Source organism: Cydia strobilella, chromosome Z, assembly GCF_947568885.1.
Source record: "Cydia strobilella chromosome Z, ilCydStro3.1, whole genome shotgun sequence".
In the NCBI taxonomy this organism is placed as follows: Eukaryota; Metazoa; Arthropoda; class Insecta; order Lepidoptera; family Tortricidae; genus Cydia; species Cydia strobilella.
The window spans coordinates 20,741,941-20,768,418 of NC_086068.1; the positions used below are offsets into that span (position 1 = coordinate 20,741,941).

At 36.3% G+C, this 26,478-nt stretch overlaps 3 protein-coding genes across 5 annotated transcripts in view; 1 reads left to right on the top strand and 2 right to left on the bottom strand.

The window, feature by feature from the left end:
* LOC134754432 (neuronal calcium sensor 2) overlaps positions 1-15,389 on the bottom strand; it is an 84,228-nt gene extending 68,839 nt beyond the window's left edge. Inside the window, exon 1 of the mRNA XM_063690757.1 lies at positions 15,283-15,389. Coding sequence (XP_063546827.1) covers positions 15,283-15,298 — 16 coding nt within the window. The 5' untranslated portion in view covers positions 15,299-15,389. The remainder of the gene's footprint in view (positions 1-15,282) is intronic.
* Positions 1-15,425, bottom strand: part of LOC134754435 (neurocalcin homolog) — a 95,012-nt gene extending 79,587 nt beyond the window's left edge. Inside the window, exon 1 of the mRNA XM_063690760.1 lies at positions 15,287-15,425. The gene's annotated coding sequence lies outside the window, so the exon portion shown is untranslated. The remainder of the gene's footprint in view (positions 1-15,286) is intronic.
* Positions 15,426-21,153: 5,728 nt separating this feature from the next.
* The window catches only part of LOC134754171 (activated Cdc42 kinase-like), a 78,200-nt gene continuing 72,875 nt past the window's right edge, over positions 21,154-26,478 (top strand). Inside the window, exons 1-6 of one of the 3 annotated variants that reach the window (XM_063690299.1) lie at positions 21,154-21,304; positions 21,389-21,467; positions 22,542-22,719; positions 23,471-23,644; positions 24,099-24,248; positions 24,578-24,726. In XM_063690299.1, coding sequence (XP_063546369.1) covers positions 21,301-21,304; positions 21,389-21,467; positions 22,542-22,719; positions 23,471-23,644; positions 24,099-24,248; positions 24,578-24,726 — 734 coding nt within the window. In that variant the 5' untranslated portion in view covers positions 21,154-21,300. Of the gene's footprint in view, positions 21,305-21,388; positions 21,468-22,541; positions 22,724-23,470; positions 23,645-24,098; positions 24,249-24,577; positions 24,727-26,478 lie in introns of those variants that run through there. The other 2 variants (XM_063690300.1, XM_063690301.1) reach the window with 2 other exon arrangements.

The window sequence follows — 26,478 nt, forward strand, 5'->3', positions numbered from 1 at the left end:
CTTAATACTCGTGAAGTATTGAGACTGCGACTAGCGACATACGTAGTTTTAAATGGACAAAGCGTGGATTCTAGCGAAAACTTCTTTGAAACCATAATTCGTGTCCCGATGGCTACCATTATAATATTTTTAAGCATTTTGCCCATTAAAAACTGTAATAGATGTCATTTATTAAAGAAAAAGTGACGAAGCCCTTCAGTGGTCGAGTGGTAGTCAAGAAATTGGGACGGGTACCGCCGAGGCGAGGTGGCCTAGGGGTTCATGGCGTTAGCCGCGATAGCTAAAGACGCCGGTTCGAATCCGGCCTTCACCACTGGAGGGCTTCGTCACTTTTTCTTTAATATATGTCATCTATTACATTTTTTAATTTATATACTATAGTAGTGTGACTACTTAAAAAACGCAAATCAAAATATTTAATAAAATAATTTGATTTGTTCCCAAACTTGTTCATTTTGCCCATGTTAAAGTATTTTATCTCTTTAAAAAAGACACATATAACATATAAATATCCAAGTAACAAATGAAATTCAACTAAGCACCTATGTAAAATAATGTAGATCAGCGCTGTTGATGATTTTCTTTCAATAATAAAACGCCAGTGTCATAAGACTCATGAAGTAAGTTTTTTTCTACTAGTACCCTCCATGGCCTCCATAGCTTCATATTGTTCTATTCCGGCAGCGCAATACAGCATAATAAATAGAGCTGAAAAGTTGTTTTTTCTACTCGTCGAGTATAATCTGTGTATTACAACTTCACATGCAACACTACAACCTTACTCTTTTCAACCTTAGATAGTCTATGGCACTTTCGACTCAAGCATAAGAATTTTATCGATACGGTTTAGTCAATTATAAAAATTTTAAAAATAGAACTTCATACATTTCGATAAAATATTTCTTGTTTAAGGATATAAGGATACTCGATTCAATGCAAATTAGCCTACCTACTTAAACACGCTGCTGCGTCGCATCTGCTTTGTGATTGGTTGGCCAACAAAAACATTTTTCACATCACCTATTCGAAAAGGGAACTTTTCTTCCCTGCTAGGAGGGATCAAAGTGGCACTTTTCTGTTCAAGGACATTTTGTTGCCAGTATGAAATATTGACACAAAGACATATGAAATTAGTATGCAGATAATCGATTACAATTTCTTTATAATCGATTACGTGCATACAATTTTTCTTACTTAAATAATATTTTGTTGTAATTGTAAACAAGAAATGTAATTATGTAATTACGTATTTTAAATTAATGAATATCATATTTAAATTAAGTAAATTAATTAATTAGCGTAATATTTACAAATAAACGTAAAAAAACTTTAGTTTAATAATTTAATTTTCATTTTGACATTTTAGGTCTCCTTAAACGCAGCCATACTTTTCTATGCAATTTAAAAAGTTTATATTTAAAAAAAATTGTACAAATATTTCACAAAGCATTATGCGGTTCTGTATTCTGTATAAATTTGTAAATACTTAGTTTAAATCAATAATAATAGGCCTTTTCATCTGTGTCAGATGTTTTAAGCAGCATCCCGGTAACGACACTAATAATAATAAATATAAGTGATATCAGTCTTCATAGTGTTCTTCCGAAGATTTGGTTCAAAGGGGTAAGAGCTAATTTGTTATCAGAAAAATCTACAAAAATAATGTACTTGATTTTCATTGTATCATTTTAGTTGTTTGCTGCTGTTTTTGAAAAGATATTAGGTACATAATTATGAGCTGTAGGTACTTTTAATTTGTCACTACAGTCACGTCTGAAAATATCGATACGGACAAAGTGCCAGAAGTATGTACCTATACCAAGGTCGTGTACACATATTTTTGGCACTTTGTCCGTATCGATCTTTGCTTAAAATAATAATGTTTTGAAACCTAATGTTAGTATGTAATTTCCTCATAGGTGATGTGAAAAGCAGTATGTGTCACATGGTAGCAAAATTATTTTCACCTTGGGCGTTAACACTTGAATCCCTCACTACGCTCAGGATTCTATGTTTTAATCCCTCGCTACGCTCAGGATTCTATTATAGAACCCTTCGCTTCGTTTAGGATTCAATTGTACGCCCTCGCCGTAAATATGTCATTTTGCTCCCTTGTGACACAATCTACTATTATTTTATGTTGTAGTAGAAAAATGCTTCATAAGTCAGAAACGCGCATGTGACACCCTTCATATAGCAACATCCATACCCTAGAAAACCGCTTAGCGTTGCTTGTTAGTCTCCATCGGCTACGGTGGCCAAAATCACGAAAAAACTGTCTTAAAATTGAATTTAGCGCGGAGCAGGTACCAGGGACTCATGAGTTACGAGGAGGTGTCGTTGACCAACCCGCCGGGGGCGCCGGGCTCGGCGGCCGGGCGCGTACGAGTATGAAGGTATCGCGGGCTGCGGCAGCTCGCGTATCTTAGCTGTATACTTTTGGTTTTGATTTGGTTTGGTGGTAGTTGAAAGTATTATTTTTTTGTCTCGTAGAAAAAGTATTGTATACAATAGTGATATAATCATGCTTTTCAATCTCGTACCGTACTTAAGCAACTCAGCAAGCTGCTATATTGACTACTTTTTCAAATGTGGTTTTTTTATTTAAAATAAATGTTATACGAGTATTCGTGTTTTCACGGGACACTAAATACGCCAAAAGGTACATATTTTCTGCAATTCACCCATTTATAATTCACAAGAGAAAAATTAAAAACTAAATTTCACCCCATAGGCCAAGCAATAAGAAGGTATAGAGGGAAATGCTAGGAACACAATTTTTAACTTCGTAGCTTTGTTTGGACTAGTTAGGAGGTGAACATATCAAAAGTCCCCGGCCATAACCCTGGTGCTGGGGGGAGAGGGGGGTTTGAAGGTTCCATTTTTCGGTTTTTAGATTATATCTCGGAAACTATGCGTCTGAGCGACTTGGCCACTTATACAAAATGAAAAGAGATTTAATTTATTACAAGTTTTATTCAGTCAAGTTTTTCGATATCTTGTATAGTTTTTGAGATATCCGCTCTTGAAAGTTTATTTAGGGCTCTCATTTTTATCTTGATTATCTACATCAGCCGGGCCTACATAGGCCGGGTTCGGTATTGTTTTCGTATAAATCGGGGGTGCTGAATTCATTTATGGTATCAACATTAACACCATTCCTAAGTAAAAACAAAATTAAAAAAAATGATTTTTTTTAAACTCTACGCTTAAACCGCCAAACCGATTTCGTTGAAATTTGGTATAGAGATGGTTTGAGTCCCGAGACAGTACATAGGATAGTTTTTATAACCAAAATCATCTTTTAAGGGTGTGAAGTGGGGTGGAAATTTGTATGGGGAATCAATAACCACGGAACCTATTTAAATAATATTTGGGATGGTCTAAGTGTTTGATTTAGTTGATAATGATACCAAACATGACTTCAAACCTAAATTTAAACAGTATTAACCTCAGGAATTCAACTTCGGCGAAGAAGCTGAATTCCCCTCACACCAAATTTCACACCTTCAAAGTATGATTTTTGAGATAAAAACTATATTATATTCTGTCTCGGGACTTAAAACACCTATTTACCAAATTTCAACTAAATCGGTTCAGCGGTTTAAGCGTGAAGAGGAGTTTAAAAAAAAGTTATTTGTTTAAAGTTTATATATTTTTACTTCGGAAAAGTGTCAATGTTGATACCATTAATGAATTCGGCACCCCCGATTTATACGAAAACGTTACCAAACCCGGCCTAGTAGCTTTACTGATGTAGATAATCATGATAAAAATGAGAGCCCTAAATAAACCTTCAAGAGCGGATATCTCAAAAACTATACAAGATATCGAAAAACTTGACTGAATAAAACTTGTAACAAATTAAATCTCTTTTCATTTTGTATAAGTGGCCAAGTCGCTCAGACGCATAGCTTCCGAGATATAATCGATAAACCGAAAAATGGAACCTTCAAACCCCCCTCACCTCCCCCCCCCCCCAGCACCAGGGTTACGGCCTGGGACTTTTGATATGTTCATCTCCTAACTAGTCCAAACAAAGCTACGAAGTTAAAAATTGTGTTCCTAGCATTTCCCTCTATACCTTCTTATTGCTTGGCCTATGGGGTGAAATTTAGTTTTTAATTTTTCTCTTGTGAATTATAAATGGGTGAATTGCAGAAAATATGTACCTTTTGGCGTATTTAGTGTCCCGTGAAAACACGAATACTCGTATAACATTTATTTTAAATAAAAAAACCACATTTGAAAAAGTAGTCAATATAGCAGTCAAACACCGATAGATTATTAATATGTTGACATGACATCACTATTTTTGATCTTACATAGACAACTTATGCACACTTGCATTTCATTTTTGGTCGCACTTTTGAAGTTTGACAGTTGTTCTTTGTCATCTAGTTCTGTGCCTTAGTCCGACAATGAGGCTTATTTCAAAGGCTATGAACTATGACTATGTTTCATTTACTATAAATAAAGTAGAAGTTTACTAATGATGTAATTATGTAATGCGACATGCTAAAGACAGCCCAAAAAAATTGAGGCGATAGAATAAAAGTTTCACTTTAAAAAGATAACTGTTGAGTACTGTATTGAAGTAGGTACCTACCTACCTACATACTCTTTTAGAATTGGAATGATTGTCACTAACATCACGTTCGAAAAACAGAGAGATTTGTTTTTTAACTCGGAATAACAGAACTAGAGCATTGCATACCATAGTAGGATAAGGATTTCCACTAGAAATACCTTGAAAAGAAGCAATATTATTAAGCAATAGAAGCAATATTAGAATAGTAGATTGGTGTCACAAGGGAGCAAAATGACTAATTAACGGCAGGAGGTACATTAAATCCTAAACAAAGCGAAGGATTCTAAAGTAGAAGTGTATTCCGCCCAAGATGGAAATAATTTAGCAACCACGTGACACATACTGCATTTCACATCACCTAGAAGTTAATTATGATGTTTAAAAATATTATTCAAGCCACAGAATATATAATAAATATATATATGTTTAAGCTAAAAAATAATGTGCAAAAAAATGTAAAAAATAGTGTCCTAGAACAGAAAAGTGTCCTAGCAGGGAAGAAAATTACCACTTTGATCCGAAGAAGACAGGGAAGAAAAAGCCCTTTTTCGAATTGGTAATGTGAAAAGCAATATTCTACATATAATGAAATGTTATGTTGTCGCAGACTTTTGCATATTACGTTAGAAATATTCCTCTTTTCAATGTAACTCAAAGGCTTGGCTGATATGATTTTCCAGAGCCGGTAAAAGGCAGTTGATACTATTATTATCACGATATGGTACATACTTATATCCTTATTCATTTTTCCCAAGGCTGAGGAATGAAACTCTATTAGCTAGGGATATACCTATGTACCTCTATCTGGCAGTTGGGTCTAGCGGACAAATCTATCAGGCAGATAATGTCTGGCTCTCTCTGAACGTATATTCCCAGCTATAACTAAGCCTCCTCTGTCCGTCTGCCTGACAGCGTGATGTATGTAACTTAAGAACAGGGAGAAAGTTGACATTGTCATAGTGTTAAATGTATGTATAAATATTTAAGTGGAGCTCCCATACACAAAACGTGATTTTTTTGCCGTTTTTTGCGTAATGGTACGGAACCCTTCGTGCGCGAGTCCGACTCGCACTTGGCCGGTTTTTTTATTAAAAATAAAAAATAAATTGAGAGTGAAGGGGGGTCCTGGCTCCTGGCTCCCGGACAAATCTTTAAAAAATAATAGAATAGAAATAGAATAAAATAGAAATAATTTATTCGTGAGCACAAACACAAAATAGAAAATTATACAAAACTGAGAAACATCCAAAGGAGAAAGTGTCACGAAAAGGTCTCACTTTAGCATGTTGCTGGCGACTTCCAGCGCTGATCTTCCGATGAGACCATCCGGTGAAACAATCACGACAAGTAAAGCGACTGCCATCTGACCTTCCTACCCAAAGGGAAAACTAGGCCTTATTGGGATTAGTCCGGTTTCCTCACGATGTTTTCCTTCACCGGAAAGCAACTGATAAATATCAAATGAAATTTCGTACATAACATAAGTTCCAAAAAACTCATTGGTACGAGCCGGGGTTTGACCCGCGACCTCCGGATTGAAAGTCACACGCTCTTACCGCTAGACCACCATCAGCGCTCCTTAAACTATACATACATACTTACGTACAGTGTAGTAGAATAATAATGACGTAAAAAGTCTTAACGCATCCTGAATCGAAACAAAACAATGATCCATAATTGCCAAGCCTTTGTTCTTGAGGCATGTGTAGACTGTAAGTTAGTATTTCCAAGACAATGATCAAGTGGAAAAATACTTATCTTGAACTCACTAGAATGAAGTGTATCATGGATTAAGACGCAGTTATTAAGCCTACTTGCTAAATTAGTCGCAAAACGGCCTGTCGTAATGTTCCTTTTATGGAGAAACTATAAGTCACAGGGAAAAAGTCAAACGTTAGGAATGTTGTACATAAAATGTAGATTCATATATATATATTTTCATAATTTTTTGTTGAACCTTTAAGAAGATATATACTCTAGAAAGTAAGAGTTTACGGCCAAAAATAGCGACTAGCGCCTTAATGCGGATGCGGATGTGGAACAAGTAGGTACTGGAACGTCTTAGCGGCGCGGCGGCGTAAGTGCTAGGTAATTTCGTCATTAGCCAGTAGGAATCTCGTTTCATTTTTGTGATTCGTCGATCAAGCATTTTAGCCTATGACGGACAGCGACAAGTAGTGAAAAGTTTGTTTTATTTGGACTAGTATAGTAATGCGATTGTGGGGCACTATATTCTTGTTCAACTACTAAAAAATTGTTTTATTTTTTCTAAATAAAAATTACTAAAGTGTAATATTTGACGTCTTTTATGTGCCTAATCTCGCTTTAAAAATCCGCATCTGCATCCGCGTCCGCGGATGTCAAAAAATCGGCATCTGCAACATCCCTGGTTCACAATATAAAATACTAGGTGTATGACATTTTATTTCGGTGTATGGTGGCGCCGCCTAATTACTGTTTTTTGATGGACACTTTTCATACATAGAGATTTTGCTATTCCTGTATATAGTCTCCATGACAAAATATTGTTTAGCTTTTACTGTAATGTCACTAATGTCCTTTCATTTTTTTTTTATTACAATTATAAGCTTACAGTAATACCAAAGCGCCTATAATGCTAACAACAGTATTTAACAATACATAATGAAACAGTAGATTTATATCATATATTATGTAACAGTAAATCTGATGTAAGTACATTTAAGTTTAAATGAATTCATTTCATCACAATCGGACAACGAAGACAAATCGATTGACGTAAGTATCATCAAAATATACGTGGAAATATCTGAGCTGAAATAAACAAATCCCTTAGCGCCACTTGCACCATCGCACTAACCCGGGGTTAACCGGTTAAACCTGGATTGCCATGGTATGGTTACCAGTACACTGTGACACTGGGTTAACGGTTTAACGGGTGAACCCCCGGGTTAGCAGGATGGTGCAAGTTGCGCTTAGGCCCACTTGCACCATTTTTTAGGGTTCCGTACCAAAAAGGTACAAAAGGAACCCTTATGGTGCGACTCTGTCCGTCTGTCTGTCTGTCTGTCTGTCTGTCTGTCACATTGCTAAATATCTCGAGAACTGCTGAAGCTATCGATTTGAAATTTGGAATAGTTATGAATAGCGCTAACCTTAACATTGGAAGTGTAATTTTTTTTGTTTTTTTAAATTATTATATAAAATGCCCAATATAAAGCGGGGGCAAAAAGTCAAAGTCTAGTTACTAGGTCGAGTGGGATATCATTTGAAAGAGCTCGAATTGAACATTACAAAACAATTTTTAATTTGTTTTTCATAGTGAAGGAAAATGTGAAAAAATACCCCCCCCTCTTATCTCTGAAGTTTACCAACGAAAATTATTGAAAGTTTTACATAATAATAACATTATTATAAATATTACAGGACAAATATAATCACACCTATATCTTAAAACTTTTTTTTTAATTATCAAAAAACATTTTCTTAATTAATTTGCAATTTAAATTTAAGCCCATTTGCGGGTGTTTGTTATACTATATTACACTTAAAATACCTTCTTTCAAACAAAGCAAAAATGGTTTAAATCGGTTCACATAATAAAGAATTAAGTATCCTTAAAAAACCAACATGCATACAGGTCGCGCAAATTAGTTAGCCAATTTGCCGATAGATGGCGCTGTACACAATTACACTTAGTATACTTCTGGTCAAGTCTTTTGTGATTCTATTTACATGAGAAAATTGAAAATTTGTACGGAACACTCGGTGCGCGAGTTAAACGAACTCGCACTTGACCGGTTTTTTATTCTTGTACAGGGGAAATGCGTTACGCATAACGCATACCACCCGGGCGCGGGGATGTACCCGGGATGGTTATGTGGGACTCACCACGTGAATCCGGTATACCCACTAAAACCACCTGTCTGTCGCCTCGGTGCTGTAATGCGAGGCCATGGGAACGCCAGTGCAGGGACCGGCCCGCTATCCCTTATCGGGGTTTTATAAGGGTATTGCATAAGGCTTAACTCACCATACCCTTTGCCAGACGAAACCCTTTGTTTTGGTTTTAAAAACCCTTATATAAAGCTACCACATTTGAGTAATCGGTAGCCCAAATACCCTTACAAAACCCTTATCATCCGCTCACCAACACCTTGCATATTGCTTATAAGGGTTAGCCTTATAAAGGGCTTCCCTTTTAGCATATAAGCGTGCTAATTTAAGTCGTCTACCTTGTTCATAAAGCACACATTACTTCGAATCAGAGCGATCGTCGGCGGAGACGGCGGCGTTCTTTGACTAGGCACGTATTTTCTTTCCTTTTCATACACTACCGTAGATATATACTAATCCTGTCTCTTTCACGCAAAGGGAAACCTTTATAAAAAGCGCTTAAAAATAAGGGTAACCCTTATGAAGAGCTAGCCTTATTTTTGGTTAGCTTTTCGGTAAGGGTTAGTCAAAGGTAAGGGTATGAATGGGCTTGCAGTTCAAAAGGGAAAGTCTTTCAATGTGTTAGCCGTGTTTAAGTGTTGCCCATTGAAAGGGTTTTATCGCGGAAAGGGTTGTCCGGTCCCTGCGCCAGTGCACTCTACTATGACCCCACAGCGAACGGCTGTAAGCCCCTTCTCTTGAGAAAAACTCCAACCACCATTTTGGGGGGGCGTCCTAGAATGCCCCTCACCATGAGGACCTAGCTTCTGTCAGGTGACAGTCGTCCCCGTGACTGCCACCAAGAGGTTAAGGCGGCAGGCGGCGATCATGGGCGACCCGCCTCCGCCTAGCTCGTTTGCGCCGCAACGGGTGAGCTGACGCATCCTCCTCCCGCGGGCGCTCTGCCATTTCTTTTTCAGCCATGACTGCCTCGCAAACAGTGGCCATAGCTTGCCAGCATCTTTTATCTTGGGTCATTGCCTTTATAATAGCCGGCAACGACAAATCCCCTCCTGTCACTTTGACCAAATTGTTACGCGGCTCATTCCAACTTAGACAATCCACCAGCGTGTGCTGCGCCGTATCTTCTACATCGTCGCAGTGGTGACACGCTGGCGTTGGCTCCCTCATAGACCTCTCGCACAGGTATTTGTCAAAACACCCATGGCCCGAGACCACCTGTGTGAGATGGAATGACACGATCCCGTGTTGTCTCCCAATCCATTCCTTTATTACAGGCTGGATCGCGTTCACCGTCCAGTGGCTAGCACTTGGAGTTTCCAGCCTTTCGCCCCATTTACGAAGAACAGTATCGCGAGCATCCATTCTCCACCGCTTTACTTCCTCAAACATAGGCTCTTGATTCCTAGCTCGCGACTCCGCGATCCGCCAGACCATTCCACTAACCCGGGTTAAAGGGTTAAACCTGGAGTTACCATGGTTACCAGTACAATTAACACTTGGTTAACGGTTTAACCGCTTAACCCCGGGTTAGTGGAATGGAGCAAGTGGGCCTTAGAAGATTTAGAAATTGTCACAATTGAAATTACAGTCTTGAAATAGTGGGCTGACAATGTGGACTGACGATCTAATCAAGATCGCCGCACTTCTCAAGTCGGCTCCGGACTGTGACGTTTTTGTCGGTAGTTGGAGGCTAATTGGTGAGGAATGCAAAAACCTTTGTGAGGCAATTTGTGGAATCCGCTCGACCCCAATTTCAAAGGAATACCGCAAATCGATGTACAGGTTACCCGTTTGGCACACACATACTAGAGGCCAAAACAAAATTTTTGACCCGCAGTTCCTAAAAAAATTTCGCTGCGGGGGAGTGGTAAAACATATTTTTTTTGTGTCTACCGAGTGTGGTATCATACGAAAGGGCTTTTTGAGGCGATTCTAAAAATATATCACATCATTACATTTCGGGCATTTTTTTTAATTAAAACAAAAAGAATTTTCGAAACATACCAAGTTTGGGCTCCTCCAGACACGACATGGCTGATTTTTTTTTTGTACATAATACCACAAATGATACGTGATATCCTCATGTCTAACCCCAAGAAAGCAATTTTGAAAATAATATCATTAGCAATTTTTTTTTTTTTTTTTTTCAATTTTACAAAGTGACACAGTTCTACTTCAATACCTATTTCACGAGACTTATGGAACTATACTGCAGATACGGTACATATTAATCATAAAATGATACGTAATATCCATATATCCAACGGGAAATACCTCTTTAACCCTTTAACTGCGCCTTTTCATCAGTTGGTATACCTATAATTTGTTTAGTTATTGACACAAAATATCAAGGTTGTATCCTCCAGCTACGATATACCTTAGTGATTTTTTTGTACAATATACCACAAATGATACGTAATATCTTGATATCAAACCCCAAGAAAGCAATTTTGAAAATAATATCATTAACAATTTTTTTTTTAATTTTTCAATTTTACAAAGTGACAGTTCTACTTCAATACCTATTTCACTAGACTTATGGAACTGTACTGCAGATACGGTACATATTAATCATAAAATGATACGTAATATCCATATATCAAACGGGAAATACCTCTTTAACCCTTTAACTGCGCCTTTTCATCGGTTGGTATAGTTTGTTTTGTTTTTGACACAAAATATCAAGATTATATCCTTCAGATACGATATATGTACCTTACTGATTTTTTTTGTACACTATACCACAAATGATACGTAATATCTTATTATCTAACCCCAAGAAAGCAATTTTGAAAATAATTTCATTTAGATTTTTTGTAAATTTTTCAATATTACAATATTAACAAAAAATCTAAATGAAATTATTTTCAAATTGCTTTCTTGGGTTAGATAATAAGATATTACGTATCATTTGTGGTATATTGTACAAAGAAAAATCGATAGGGTATATCGTATCTGAAGGATACAATCTTGATATTTTGTGTCAAAAACTAAACAAACTATACCAACTGATGAAAGGCGCAGTTAAAGGGTTAAAGAGGTATTTCCCGTTTGATATATGGATATTACGTATCATTTTATGATTAATATGTACCGAATCTGCAGTACAGTTCCATAAGTCTCGTGAAATAGGTATTGAATTAGAACTGTGTCACTTTGTAAAATTGAAAAAAAAAAAAAAATTGTTAATGATATTATTTTCAAAATTGCTTTCTTGGATTTAGACATGAGGATATCACGTATCATTTGTGGTATATTGTACAAAAAAAAACAGCCATATCGTGTCTGGAGGAGCCCAAACTTGGTATGTTTCGAAAATTCTTTTTGTTTTAATTTTAAAAAATGCCCGAAATGTTATGATGTGATATATTTTTAGAATCGCCTCAAAAAGCCCTTTCGTATGATACCACATACCATAGGTTTTGGCAAAAAAATTTTTTTTTTTTTCATACAAAAAAAAATAATGTTTTACCACTCCCCCGCAGCGAAATTTTTTTAGGAACTGCGGGTCAAAATTTTTGTTTTGGCCTCTAGTATGTGTGTGCCAAACGGCTAACCTGTACATAGATTTGCGGTATTTTTATATGAACGGGTTAGACTAAATGGATGACCGTCCGTCCTCAGTTAGTTATTAATATTTCTTTTGTATATTGTTTTATTTTGTGTATATACCTCGTTTCTATGAATTTGTATAAATTAAAAAAAAAATTGTCATAGCTAGTTCCAGATTGTATACTATACCTTGTTTGTATGTATTACTTTCTGTCCTAAATTTCGCAGTGCATTAGTACCTACCGTAATGCTGTGTAATTTTATGAACCAATAAAATGAAAATAAAATAAAAAGATAAATCGCAAAAACAATTGAAAGATGCTAGGACCAATTTTCCTAATTGCACGTAAGGGACTTTCTTACGACTCACATCTCTAGTGAGTCGAATGTGTACCTAGTCCAGCAGTTATTTTATTAGTCATGTTGTGGGGAAACAGCTAATATTGAATGGACGTAAAATAAAGTTTAAGAGCATAGGAACATTTGCCGATATTTAGCAAATCCTGATACATCTATGAATGAAATAAAAAAAAACGCAAACTTGATCAAATACTAAAAATAAATATACCTAAATTCACTCCCGAATGTTAACTGGTCCTAACTGTTCACATGCCCGCCGAAAATTTATTAAAAAACCAGACAAATAAAGACCTAAGTGTAAATTAATATTTGTAAGTTACATGAAGAGTAAAAAAAACTATTGCTGGTAAAATAAATACGTAGCCCGCCCGTCCGATGGTAAGCGGTTACTGTAGACTATGGAGGCCTGTGACGTCAGTAACAGTGATGTCGACAATTGTCGCACCTGTCACCGTGGTGAAATAGGGGCCTTGGTAACTAGTTGTCATCATATAACTTTAGTCAGACTATCACTACATAGTATAAAACAAAGTCGCTTTCCGCTCTGTATGTATGTCCGTCCCTATGTATGCTTAGATCTTTCAAACTAGGCAACGGATTTTGATGCGGTTCTTTTTAATAGATAGTGAGTGATGTTTATATGTATAATTGGTAAAGGTTTTGTGTAAATTAGTTGAACTACCCGTGCGAAGCCGGGGAGGGTCGCTAGAATGTTATAATAAGAATTTACAAACATGATTTAAAAACTGATTGTAGTAAGACTTCGCAACAATTAGGTATATTATTATTGAATTTTTTTCATATCTCATTTCAAATTTAATTCAATGTTTACTCATGTGTATTGTCGTTTTTAAATTAATCGTGCTTTATTTGGATACCCCATTCATTGCATTATTAAAGCCTAGAAATTAGTTCAATAACATAACACAAACTGTTTAAAAAGTGAAGCCAAAATATGACTCTAATTAACCTTTCGTATGTGCTGTCAAAATATTGCGGAAGGACTGCACTTTAGCTGACGCGGAGTTCAGGGCTCATATTTTTTTTATAGAAAGTACTCATCATAAGGAATTATCCCACCAAGTCTTATGGTGCGGAACCCCGTAGTTTTCGAGAAAAAAAATGTTAGTCTCATACAAATTTCCTTCAACACGGCTCTGGCGCATTCAGTTGTCAAAACTGATGACACAAGGGGGGACGGGGGGGCAAAGCCCCCCGCATTAAGAAACAGACTCCATAAGATAGTTATTTTTAATCTGGATAGGTTAGGTGTAGGCCCTTCGTGTATTTAAGCAGTTACGAGCTAGTAACCAGTCGACGAAGCCCCGCTCTCGCGGGGCTTCTACTTTTCTTTGAGGGCCTGATGAAACCTAACTAACCTATCCAGGTTAAAAATAACTATCTTATGGTGTCTGATTTTTTAGTAGCATTAAAAAACCTTTTGTCACTCTTCTTGTCCTTGGATGCGTAGTATTCAGTTTTGACAACTGAATGCGCCAGAGCCGTGTTAGAGGAAATTTGTATGGTATGTTTGTATTTGTATGGGAACTTTAACATTTTTTATCTCGAAAACGATGGGGTTCCGCACCATAGGACTTGGTGGAGAGATTGCTCATGATGAGTACTTTCTATAAAAAAATATGAGCCCTGAACTCCGCATCAGCTAAAGTGCAGTTGAGCCAAAAATGGCTATTTAAATAGCAATCTAGACAACTTGATGTTTAAGTTGAACATATATGGAGCAGATCTGCTACTAACAAGGGCCTCATACTCTTTGATAGAGAAAGATAGTCTTATTGCGATTTCTATAAGAGGAAAGAGAAAATAGTGCCATGCTTTGTCCTTATCACCGACCGGGTGGCATAGTAGGTAGGAGGCGATGGCGAAATACCGAAATTTATAAGGGAGAAAGGGAAAAAATCTTATGCTGCCCAAACTTTATATGAATATTCTTTCTCTTACCCCCGGTCGCTCGGTGGCGCTTCTATAACTACTTGTGTATACTATGTCTACAGCTACTAAGCATACCAAAGGTTAATCTCTCTTTTGCAATTACAATAATCAAGTGATAGATCAATACTGCAATGATGGGAAACCTTGTCAGGATAACAGCAGTAATGGTTTGATGTTGGTTGCCAGTACTTTCTTCCTAGGCTTTCATTAGCCTTCTTCTTTAACCCAATCAATTGGTGTTGAAGAACTAAACAACAATTGTGCAAAACATTCAGAGAAGTGTAATTTTTAAAACAAGAGTAGGGTAATTAAATAAATTTTGAATATAACGAAAATATTGCAGAAATTATGAAGAAATCCGCTGGCCACTACCTACTTTCTGTATTATAAAAACATCTGAATAGTTCAATATAGCATAAACTTAAAACTTGTCAGTAAAGTTATGTAAGAAATCTATAATAAAACAGAATACATGTTTAAAATTATTAATATTTAGGACTTACTTGAAAGTCATGTGTTATGGCCGGAACCCACCACATTCTTCTTCTTTGTATTTTGGCAGCCTTCTTGATGAAACTTAATGAGTCCATAAGTCTTTACTATATTTATGATTTTAACTCTACTACTTACAGCTAATTACGTTTATTAACACAAATTTGTATACTATGATGTTTGTAACAGGTTACACATTTAACAGCACAATAACAATAAGCACATAATAATCCCTAAACAAATTAATGTAGCAATATGCCCTGCAGAACATTTAGTCTTGACAACTAGTCCCTATCTAAATTCTTACTAAATAAAATATAGATAAAATAATGACAAAATCCCCCGAAATTAATGTAAGTCAACTATGAAACAAAAACTCACTAAACAATCGTAATAAACGTAATTTAAAACGCAAAAAAAGACATTTTATTAAATATGATAGAAAGTATTGACACCTACATTGCGATACATTCACATTTCACTCAATAACTTAACTTTGTATTAGACTTGATTCGAAAGTTTTAATGAATGAACATGTCTTTCATAAAAATTTAGAAATGACAGTCTAGCAAAATAATCACCCACTGCATTTTGTAAAATCGTAACGCCATATTTGCACGATTGATTCGATGTTACCAGCATAAGACATTGTCATAAATTTAGTAGTAGTAGAAAAAGCAAATATATAGTTTGTCAAAGGACTGTCACATTTCAAACGTAGACAGAGAGAGTCATACCATCTTTGTCTTACACTAGTACTAGCGCCCAAAAGAAAGGGATGAATATGATTTTCCTGGTTGTTACTGACTGACAACCAACTATACCAACCAACCAACCAACTATACCAACCAACCAACCCAACCAACCAACCAACCAATTTGACCAACTATAGTCGACTTAAAATAAAGAAGAACTAAAAATATTCCATACTGAATTGTTGTCATGTTTAAGTATTTACGTCAATAATGTGACAGTTACGTAGAAAGTGGCGCCCTCATTTAATTTCTACTAATTTATGTCGCACTATAATTAAGGGGTTTGGAAGCCGTAATTACACGCAAGGTACATACTCACTTGACTCACTTTTACTTAGAAAAATAAAATTGATGATTATAGTAATTAGGTGGTTAGTATTGGAAAAATTGTACGGTATGCGATGTCACCTGCTTTGCAGTATAATTAGCTATCATGGAGCGCTGGTACAGTAACGACGATCTTACAGTCAATCCGAATAGGACTAAGCTGGTTACATTCACCAACAAACGCAAATTGGGAAACTTCCACCTTGCCAAACTGTTCAATAGGGTATTTGACAACATTAAAAATATGTAACGAATTGCTGTCATCCTGAAAGATAATAAACTTAAAGTATATTTCACTATACTTGAATGTAAATTATGTTTATTATTTGGAAAATAAACGAAAGAAAATTTATTAATTTTTGAAATTTCATCAGGGACGTGAACGCTCTGTGATTGGTCAACGGTCGGATGACGTCACACGCAGGTAAACATTATTGATTGTCTTGAGTGTTTTAACTATTTTATTTATATTTAGTTAATTTTAGTTATTGTTCCACAGTTTTCTGATATATTCCGATTTATCCGTATATCTAGTGGCACAATATTCATAAGAATCTCAAAATGGAGCCGAAATATGTGAAAGCTGATAGCGGCAACCTACCAGACATAGACGCATTATTGGTTGCACTTTTCTTTAAAGATAATCCGGATTACTATGCTGCGGAACATAGAAATGTAAAAACAGCTGTGTGAGTATACTTAGAAATTGTTTATTTACGAACATTTCGATTTCGATGATACGAATACGACGACGATATATATAGAATACGATGACGAGAATAGTATCTCCATACTGCACTTTAGTTTGAAAGAAAAAGTATGCTACTAACTACCTACTAATGCTGAAAGATCTATGTTATGAGGTTATGTAGTAATACATTAAATACCTAGATCTTGTTTCGTTAAATACAACAAAATCCGCTGCTTTAATTACCATATTTACAGTTAAATATTACTTACATCGAAGTGGTCTTCACACATAAAAACATTTGTATGCGCTAAAATGCTTTTAACCACATTTTTCTTTTTTTGGGATTCGTTGGAATGGAAACAAACGATTTGTCTGGATTTTTTATAGTCGTACTTGAATATTGTTGCGGCACTATACACCATTTATATATATACAGTGAAATAAAGAATTTAATGCACATAAACCATAAGATTAATTAAGGTCATTGACTGAGTTTACTCGCGTGTGACGTCACACGTGTCACGTGATTAGCCCCTTTGCAAAAACAGCGTTTAAGGCGCTTTCAAAATAAATAAACTTTAACATTGTTTTTTATATTTAATACAGGAAATTTCAGAAAAATATCAATGTAGTGTAATTATTAAGTCATAAACAATAATTTAAAACCATTTTCAAAAATTAGTCAAATAGCCTATACTCCAACTATCTGCAGCCGTAAAGTTTGTAAGGGTAATACTTGACAGCAAGTTAAGTTGGAGTAAGGGGTCATCCATTAATTACGTCACACGAATTTCTTGGTTTCTTGACCCCTCCACCCTCCCTCCTTATCACACTTGGTCACATTTGGAAATCCCCTCCTCCCCCCCCCCCCTGTTGCGACGTCACACTTTTTTTATGAAATCGGCAAATCGAATAAAGTATTATTAATATTTTATCATAAGAACAAAAATGTTATTACTCAAAACTGTTTAAGAAATAAAATTAAACTAAAACGATTATCGGTCCAAAAACTTTTATTTAACTGGAGTGCGAATAAAATAACTTTACTAAATTGTCGATTACTGATGAAGTGACGTCACAAAGTTTGTGACTTTCCCTCCCCCATATCACAACATGTCACATTTTCTTGACCCCCTCCCTCCCCCTAAACATGTGATGTAATTAATAGATGAGCCCTAATCACTTAAACGGCAAAGTTGATAAAGATACAGTAGCATTCTGGCGACGTCTTAGAATGTTGGGTAAAACTTCAGGCAGTTATACGACCAATAATAAGCTACGGCGCGATAGTACGGTGGCCACGCACCAAGCTATCCATACTTGAAACTACTACAATGACTCCAGATATTGGTTAGCCTTCCTGTACTGCCGACCACGGGCTGCATGAGGACCACCCCAACCGCGGCCCTGGAAGCCTTACTGAGTCTGCCACCGCTGCACCTCTTTGTACAAGCGTTAGCTCAAAAAACTCAAAACTCAAACAATGATTCAGCAAATAGGCCACAGGGCAAAGCCACAGGGGCACTTTTACATGCCAATTTTTTTACAAGCAATAAAATAAACCAAAAATTACAAAATGCAATTACAAATATAGAGTCAATGAAAAATAAGATACTCGTACTTTATCAGAGATGTATCCAGTCTCTAAATGGCGACCTACACAAAAAAAAAATAATAATAAACAAGTTTGTATGTCAAATACTAAAAGCTAGCTGCGGCAGAACGTCATAAAAAATCTAATCTCTGGAGAATTCCTGGGGTGCCACACACCAAAATTTTCTACGAGGCCATAGGTAAGCAATCGCTCATAGAAGCGACGCGCGAGCGGCGACTGACGAGATACCCAGGCATCTTCGACAAGAAATACAATATACAATTACGAAGATCCTCGTGAAGGGCTCAACACAAGGGAGCTGAGAATTTTCACGGACGGATCAAAGACAAGGTTAGGCACTGGCGCTGGAATATTCTCAGAGAACCTATATTGTACACATCTCTACACCACTTAGTCACAGGGCGGACACGCTATGCATCAAAAATAACTTGCGTTTCTATGTGTGAACGGCACGTCTGTACACGCGTCATGCGTCATAGTGTGAGTAAGTTGCTTAAAAATAGTACTTAGCGGCCGGCAAACGGCCGTTAATCTGGTGTCGCGGGGCGAGGTAATGCGAGTCGGGGCGGGGCGGTGCGTGGCCGTTCTGTATAATAATACTATTACTTATTCTGTGACTTAGTGCCCAAAACACGGTCTTCTAGGCAGAATGCATGGGCATCATAGTGGCAGCACACGAAATAGTTTCAATGAAAGTATTGGACTACCCCATCCGCATACTCTGTGGTAGTCGATCAGTACTACAATCCAGTGTTTGAGGCCTGAACTTTAACCGTCCGTTACGGTTTACGGTTCAATTTGTACTGGTTATGGGTTAATTGCAATTAACGCTCGGCCAACACTGCTACAAGTTCTGTAAAGTTACACTGTAACCTAAGGTTAGTTCGGACTACGTTAGTAATTTTGTAGGGTGGCGAGTATTTGTGACTTTGCATGTCTAAAGGATCCTTATGCTCCATAGGCAGCATAGACCCTTTAGCCATGCAAAGTCACTCGACAAAATTGCTAACGTAGTCCGAACTAGCCTTAGGTTACAGTGTAACTAGCCTTTAGGGCCTCAAGGCTAATCTACGAATGTTATAAAGCTCGGTATGTACCACCAAAACAACTCTGCAGTGCATCAAAGGACACAGCAATTCGCGAGGTAACGATGTAGTCGACATACTAATAGCAAAGAGTATATATAACCACAACGTTTTAAGAGACGGGACTTCCTTACTGGCCAATGGAATCAATTTACTGTAGGTCTAGTGACACACGCACAATATGACACACGTCAAACGTCAAAATTGAGTGTAGGTCAAGCAACTTGAGTGCTAACATAGCGAAACGAATAGTGCTGTACGCACGCATTCCCAGCATTTATCGATAAATTTTCCGTGGTACCTCTGGGGCGATACTTCGTAATAATAAGTTATAATTTTTATCGATAAAAAATAAAACAAATAACCTTGCAGTCTAAGTATTTTATTTAGAAAAATTACAAACATTACAAAGCCTATTTTGCTTTGCCACCTTGCTAGGACGTTTTTTAATAAATTGGTAGTGTTATCTTCTCCAGAGAAAATGAGTCATTTTGTCTTATACATTCATTGTGTATTTGCGTAATAGTAAAACAAAAAACATAATATAATTTTTGTGCCACTTTCGCAGGTTACATTTGTCGCCCTTTCTTGTCTGCTCATCGGCTGGAAATGCTGAACAGAATCTGCTACAAGTGACGCCGTTTCACCCACTGTCTGTAAATGAAAAATACCTAGTTATCGATAGTTACCAAGAGCAGCACTAGTGTTACGAACAAAATAATTTTTAACAATTTTTGAACAAATAAAGCATGCAATCGTGCTTTTACGTTACACGTGACTAATTTTTTTTCTTACCGGTCAGGATCCAAGGGAAATCTCGCCATAAACTTCCTTTCTTTATTTTCACATCAGTAGGCAAGAATTCCACTAATAGCGCAAGTTCTATATTGTTTCCTTGGTCGTATATTTGTAAATATGCACAATCCGTTTCAGTAAACGATTTTTATATGATGACAATACGAATTAAAACAAAAAATACGACGAAAAGACACTATTCACATTTAAACTCCAGTTTAAAAAATATCTTTTTAGCCTGCAATTGCCGTGCTCGTTGCGTCCCATGGATTTCTCAAATCGTCGGACTTAGTTTTTTTTTACCAGTTATACATAAAGTTATTATTTTATCTACCTCTTATAATTTCTATAATACTAATAATATCTACCTACCCTTACCACAAAGAGTAGTATAATATATAGGCCTTACCATCATAACATTTTACCCAACATTAATCTATAACCTATCTGTATCTTTATAGTAAGTATTTATATTATTTGTATTTTTATATTTATCCCAAATAGTTCTAAGCTACCCTCCGGCCCGGGGTGCCACAGAAAACCAGCGCTGTGGTATTTATTTATACCAGAGCATATTCTGAGTGGCGTCCTTTTGTAGCCACTATAGCGGCGCCAAAATTTGTTGTTAATCCTTAACCCTTACCTTACTCCTTTTTCTATAACTACAATTGTACCTAGCTTTAAGTGTTTAGTGAGTAAGTTCTATTTTATAACTGAAGTGGCGCTGTTTGTAGAAGGTTTTTACAATAAATGTCTTTTCTTTCTTTCTTCATTCTTCTCTTTAAAAGCTCGAAAACTAGCCGAAATTGTTGAAGCTCCCGACAACACAATATGGCCGATACAGAGCAGATAAAAATGGCGACTGTCAGATGAAGTAAGATGGATACACAGAGAGAATGAGACGGCAAAATTATAGCTTAATTATAGCTTTTTCCATACATTTTGTATTTTTGTTCCTACTTGCGCCAGGCTGACTACTACCAGCAGTATGGTTGTAATGGTAGAATTTAGTATTTTAAGTTGGTTACACTGCCAACTGTCAAAGTATTTAGATTTGATAAAGCAGGCAGCATCATCATTTTATAGTAATTATAGTATAAATAAAGTTGTTTGTACTATTATCAAGATTCTAAATGTAGAAGTAACGAAATATTGAATTGTGTTTCTGTATAAAGTTGAGTCTGATATTACATTGTTGAGTAGGCATGGGTACGTGGCGTTTATACCGACATCATATGCGTTATAACATTTTTAGGCAGGTTAACAAATGTTTTTTTTATTTGGCATTTTCAGATGGAATTCTTGAAAATCATGAGAACCTTAAAGATTTCCTTGAAGAAGCAGAGCTTCAACAGTATTATGAGTTATTTAGGTAAGGATTTTCAATTGTTATCGTTCCTTGGCCTCGTGTAATTGTTTTACGTGAGAATTTTTTGTGCGAAGGTTTTTCTCATATAGGTAGATGCAGTTGCGAATTGGCTTTATGTTTATAAATTTAAGTGAAATAATTTTATTTAAATTTTAGACTAATGCATAGGTACGTAAGTACTAGTTGTGAGCGACATCAGGGATTACTTAATTTACTTATATACTTAACATATATTTAAATGATTTCAGAAATGCTTTAAAAGTCTTAATTCTGCCAGTATATATAGTTGTTAATGTCCTGCGATTGCCCATGTTTTAAATAACACAGTCACTATGCCCTGGCTCTTCATCTGCTTCTGCTGGGGAAGCCGTTGCCATTGTATTGCACTATTATTCAACATAGATAGACCAAAAGTTAAAAACTATAAAAAACGTTTCATTAACACATTTACTGCATCACCGGGTTGATTTGGCCTGATATGCCAGTATGTGACTTATTGCCACAGCGAAAATGTTAAACCTTTATCCGAAAGTGCTGCTACTCGTTTTTTTTTTAATCAATGTGATTTAATAATATAACATATTATGAATGATTGATATGATTAATTAATATGGTTAAGAAAATTGTTTTGATTGTCACATTAACTAAATTACATATTTTTACTTAAAAACTGTTTGTTGTTGATTAAAAAAGAGTTTAGCAGAAATGATTTAATTAAGTAAGTCATCATGTTCAAAATTTTATACACTCTTAATATCATTTAGTAAATAATGTTTAATACATTATGTAGACTGCTGAAAAATAGCACCATACTCAATAGCCCCAAAATTGCAGTGCAAAATCTCTTCTTCTTTCTGGCCATTATTATTCCCATCTCTAGTTGGGGTCGGCCCTCCTTATACCATTACGCCACTTTATACGGTCTGCTGTCATATTATTATCTATGCCTGCTGCCTCCATATCTCCTTCAACGGTGCTGCTCCAAGTTGTGGGGGGTCATCCTCGGCCTCGGTTACCCTCCCTTATGTTCAATTGTAGTGCAAAATATTGATGATTAATAAAAAATATTTGCTTCAGGGACATATTGAAAGTGGCAAAAGTGTCACAGTTAAAGTTTGTGGTGACGGAAGATTTGACACAAATAGGCCTGTCCAAGCCAGAGCAAAGGCGGTACAAGAAAGTCTATTCTAAGTATTTCCCCAACCCCTATATATCTAAAATCAAGAAACTCCTCAGCTCAAATAAGAAAAATGATGTAAGTTTTTATTTCTGTCTTTTATTGCTTGCATTGGCAGTTGATGGAAAATATACTGTTCATTTAAAAACTGTAAACAAATTGGACCACAGAATGTATTTCTAACAGGATGTCTATGTTTGCACAGTACCCAACCTAGAAGTGTCGTCTCCAAACTAAGCCTCAATAAAGAGCCAAATTTCATACAATCTGACCCATCCTATGTAGCCTCTGAATCTATTAGAAAAGGCATCCTCTGAAGTGAGCATTGGTGGTCTCTAACATTTATTCTTATGTTTTTTATGGCACAGTATTTAGATTAAACTTATGGTTTCATGGTTCACAGTGATCAATCAATTAGCATCTTATTTTTAATAGTCTTAGAAAAGCTTCCACATTATATCAGACAGTATTATGTATGCTTCGCACTTGCTTAAAAAAAGAAACATTGCCAAAGCACTTTGTAATGTGATTATCATTAGATTTATCAAACAAATGTTTTATTTTTTAATGCACTGCATAAAAGAAAAAAGTAAGTCAAGGGTATGTCGGCCCAGGCACAATGGAGGGTTTATTTCATTCTGTGCTATGTTGCATCCTCATTTGTATAAATTACCAATGAATGGTTGTACACAAATTATTGTCACTTGAATTGCACACTAGGTTTCAGTTTCATAATTAATTTAATACAAATAGCAAAATAATGTTTTCTAAATTAATAAGATAAATATATATATCCATATTTAATATGTTCTTAATTTAGTGTTTACAGTATTTACAGGGTCATTGTTCAATACCAATTGATTTCGAGCCATTTTCTGAAAATAATATTAAAGTTCCTACCAAGCATATTATACCTGTGGAAGATATTACCATTAATAAAGAACTAGGTATGGGCCAGTTTGGAGTGGTGCAACAGGGCACATGGGCTACCGGCACTCAGAGAGTGAGTATACAGAAAAATCTTTTAGTCCATTGCCAATAACTCTCTAATTGTTATAATATAATAGTACACATTACTAGACTGGCCGTGAAAGCAACGATTACCGGCCAAGTGGTTACACTAGTAGTATTAGGGAAGGGCGAGGCTGGCATTGCCAAAAAAATTTGAAAAAAAATAATTTGCTTACAATCCTACACCTGTAATGATGTAGCCGATACATTGTAGCGTACAACATGTAGATATGAAATTCTGTTAGATACTAGCGCCTCGACTCGACTCGGCACACACGAAATGTAGTCGGCACGAACTTGAGTCCCTGAGAAAGGTTAAAATTAAAATCGCTCTTATGACATCTCACAAATGACCTTTGCCTTAAAGTTCTGTAATACAAATCGAATGTGTTTTTCAAGACTCGATTCTACGGCCATTTTATTATGCTATCTTTGATTGATTACAGTTGCAAGTGGCTATTAAATGTCTAGGCCATGAAAGAATGACTTCAAACTCGACCGAGTTTTTAAAGGAAGCGGCAGTAATGCACAGTATAGAGCATCCCAATATAGTCCGCTTGTATGGAGTAGTTTTACACTTGGATTCGTTGATGTTGGTAAGTACTTAATAAAGACATATTACAATCTATAATTATACAAGTACCTACTGAGTACTGTTACAGTTTCATGACCTGATTTATAAAAATATTCGTACTATTAGTTGGTATTTATATCAGGCACTTGCGTGAAAAAGATCCTATGCAACTTATACAAGCAAGTAAAAAAATAAAATTATAAAAGATATATATATATATATATATATTTTATACCACGTCGGTGGCAATCAAGCATACGGCCCGCCTGATGGTAAGCAGTTACCGTAGCCTATGGACGCCTGCAACACCGGAGATATTACACGCGCGTTGCACATTATATTTATTTATAGGTAACCGAACTGGCTCCTCTTCGCTCTCTATTGGAATGTCTGCGCGAAGTGTCGCTCCGGCCAAACTTTCCTGTGCCTAACCTCTGCGAATTTGCAGAACAGATCTGTGATGGCATGACTTATCTGGAAAATAAAAGACTGATACATAGGTAATAAAGTTTACAAACAAAATATTGGTGCAAAGTATTGTAGGCCAGGTTTCTACAACTACATGGCACTGTATGGCGTCACACGTTTTGTGGTTACACCATACCCCTCAGCATGAATTACGTTGTCGCGGTCGACTCCTAAGTTGATCTCGCGTCAAAATGAGGCCTCCAATATTTGGCATCACGTCGTGCGTTTTATATGTATCAGCATGTCTATGTTTAGACTAACAATGTTTAGATGGAATAATATTATTTATTTAAATATATAGGTAACATTTACTTGTTGTGGGAAAAGCTTTCCTACATAAATATATATTTAATTGACAAGATTTAATCTCAATTTATAAGTACAGATGGAAAAGTTTTTTCACTAAACGTTATTTAGTTATATCCCATATGTACTAAAATGACAGTTCAGTTGCCCTAATTTATCTGTCGTTTTATAACCTGGGATAATAAAAGATAACTTAGACATCTACTAAATAGTTATTATTGTAATAGAGAGGTACAGCCGAAGGCAAAAATATCGATCCAGACAAATGGCTCAAAAATATGTGTACACAACTTTATTGTCTAAGGTGTAAGAGCCCTTATTCCCTGGAGCGTTCATCGATTTCACGAAATAACACTCAATAGATGGCGTTGACGCGCGGTACGCGAGCGCCGGCAACTATAACGCGTTTTGAACGCAGAGAAGAATAATCTTGATCTTTGTCGATTTCAACAGCAAGTAACATTATTTTTATTGTTATAGCCACTCTTTTATTTTATTTTATATGCATGGTAGTAGTAATTTCAGTTTATTATGTTAAGAACATATACATACTTGTACCCAGAGATGACCAGGGTGCCTAGCCAAGATGCCAACCGTTTAGGTACTTATAGTTTACATTAAAACCAAATCTGCAGCTGGCCTCTGAAATGGGTAATAGAAACGCGATCCGTATGTCTTTCATTTTCCAAATGACCAGGGTGCCTAGCCAAGATGCCAACCGTTTATGCTCCGTAGCAAACGAAACGTAACTGTCTCTGCCGCACTAATATTGAAGAGTGATAGAGAGAGATTACGCTATTGTTCGCTTCGGAACGAACGACTGGAATCTTGGCTAGGCACTCGGGTTTAGTACCTACAGTTTACGTTAAAACCACTTAAAACCAAGTGCTCATCAAGACGAGTCGGATGACTAAAACAGCGTGTGCCTATGTTGCACCAAACCTTAGATCCATTAGGTACTGCCAGGGTTCAGCATCAGCTCTATCATGGGTATGGCTCTCCGAAGTGCTCATCAAGACGAGTCGGATGACTAAAACAGCGTGTGCCTATGTTGCACCAAACCTTAGATCCATTAGGTACTGCCAGGGTTCAGCATCAGCTCTATCATGGGTACGGCTCTCCGAAGTGCTCATCAAGACGATTTAAATGACCAAAACCGCGTATGTCTGTGTTGCACCAAACCAGAATTCTACTAGGTAGTAGGTAGGTACTGCTACTACTGCCAGGGTTCAGTCAGGGTCATTATGCTGTCTCATTTTAAAATATCACGAATGTAATTTTATTAGACGTTAATGCAATTGAGAGTAATTCTAATTAATTTTTTGAAACTTTAATGGCCATTGAAGTTAATCCGAATTAAAGTTAATCCGAATTAACTTCAATGGCCATTAACGTCTCAAAAATTTAATCCGAATTAACTTTAATCCGAATTAAATGGCTAATGGTTAATGGCCATTAACCTTTTTAATTGTAAATTT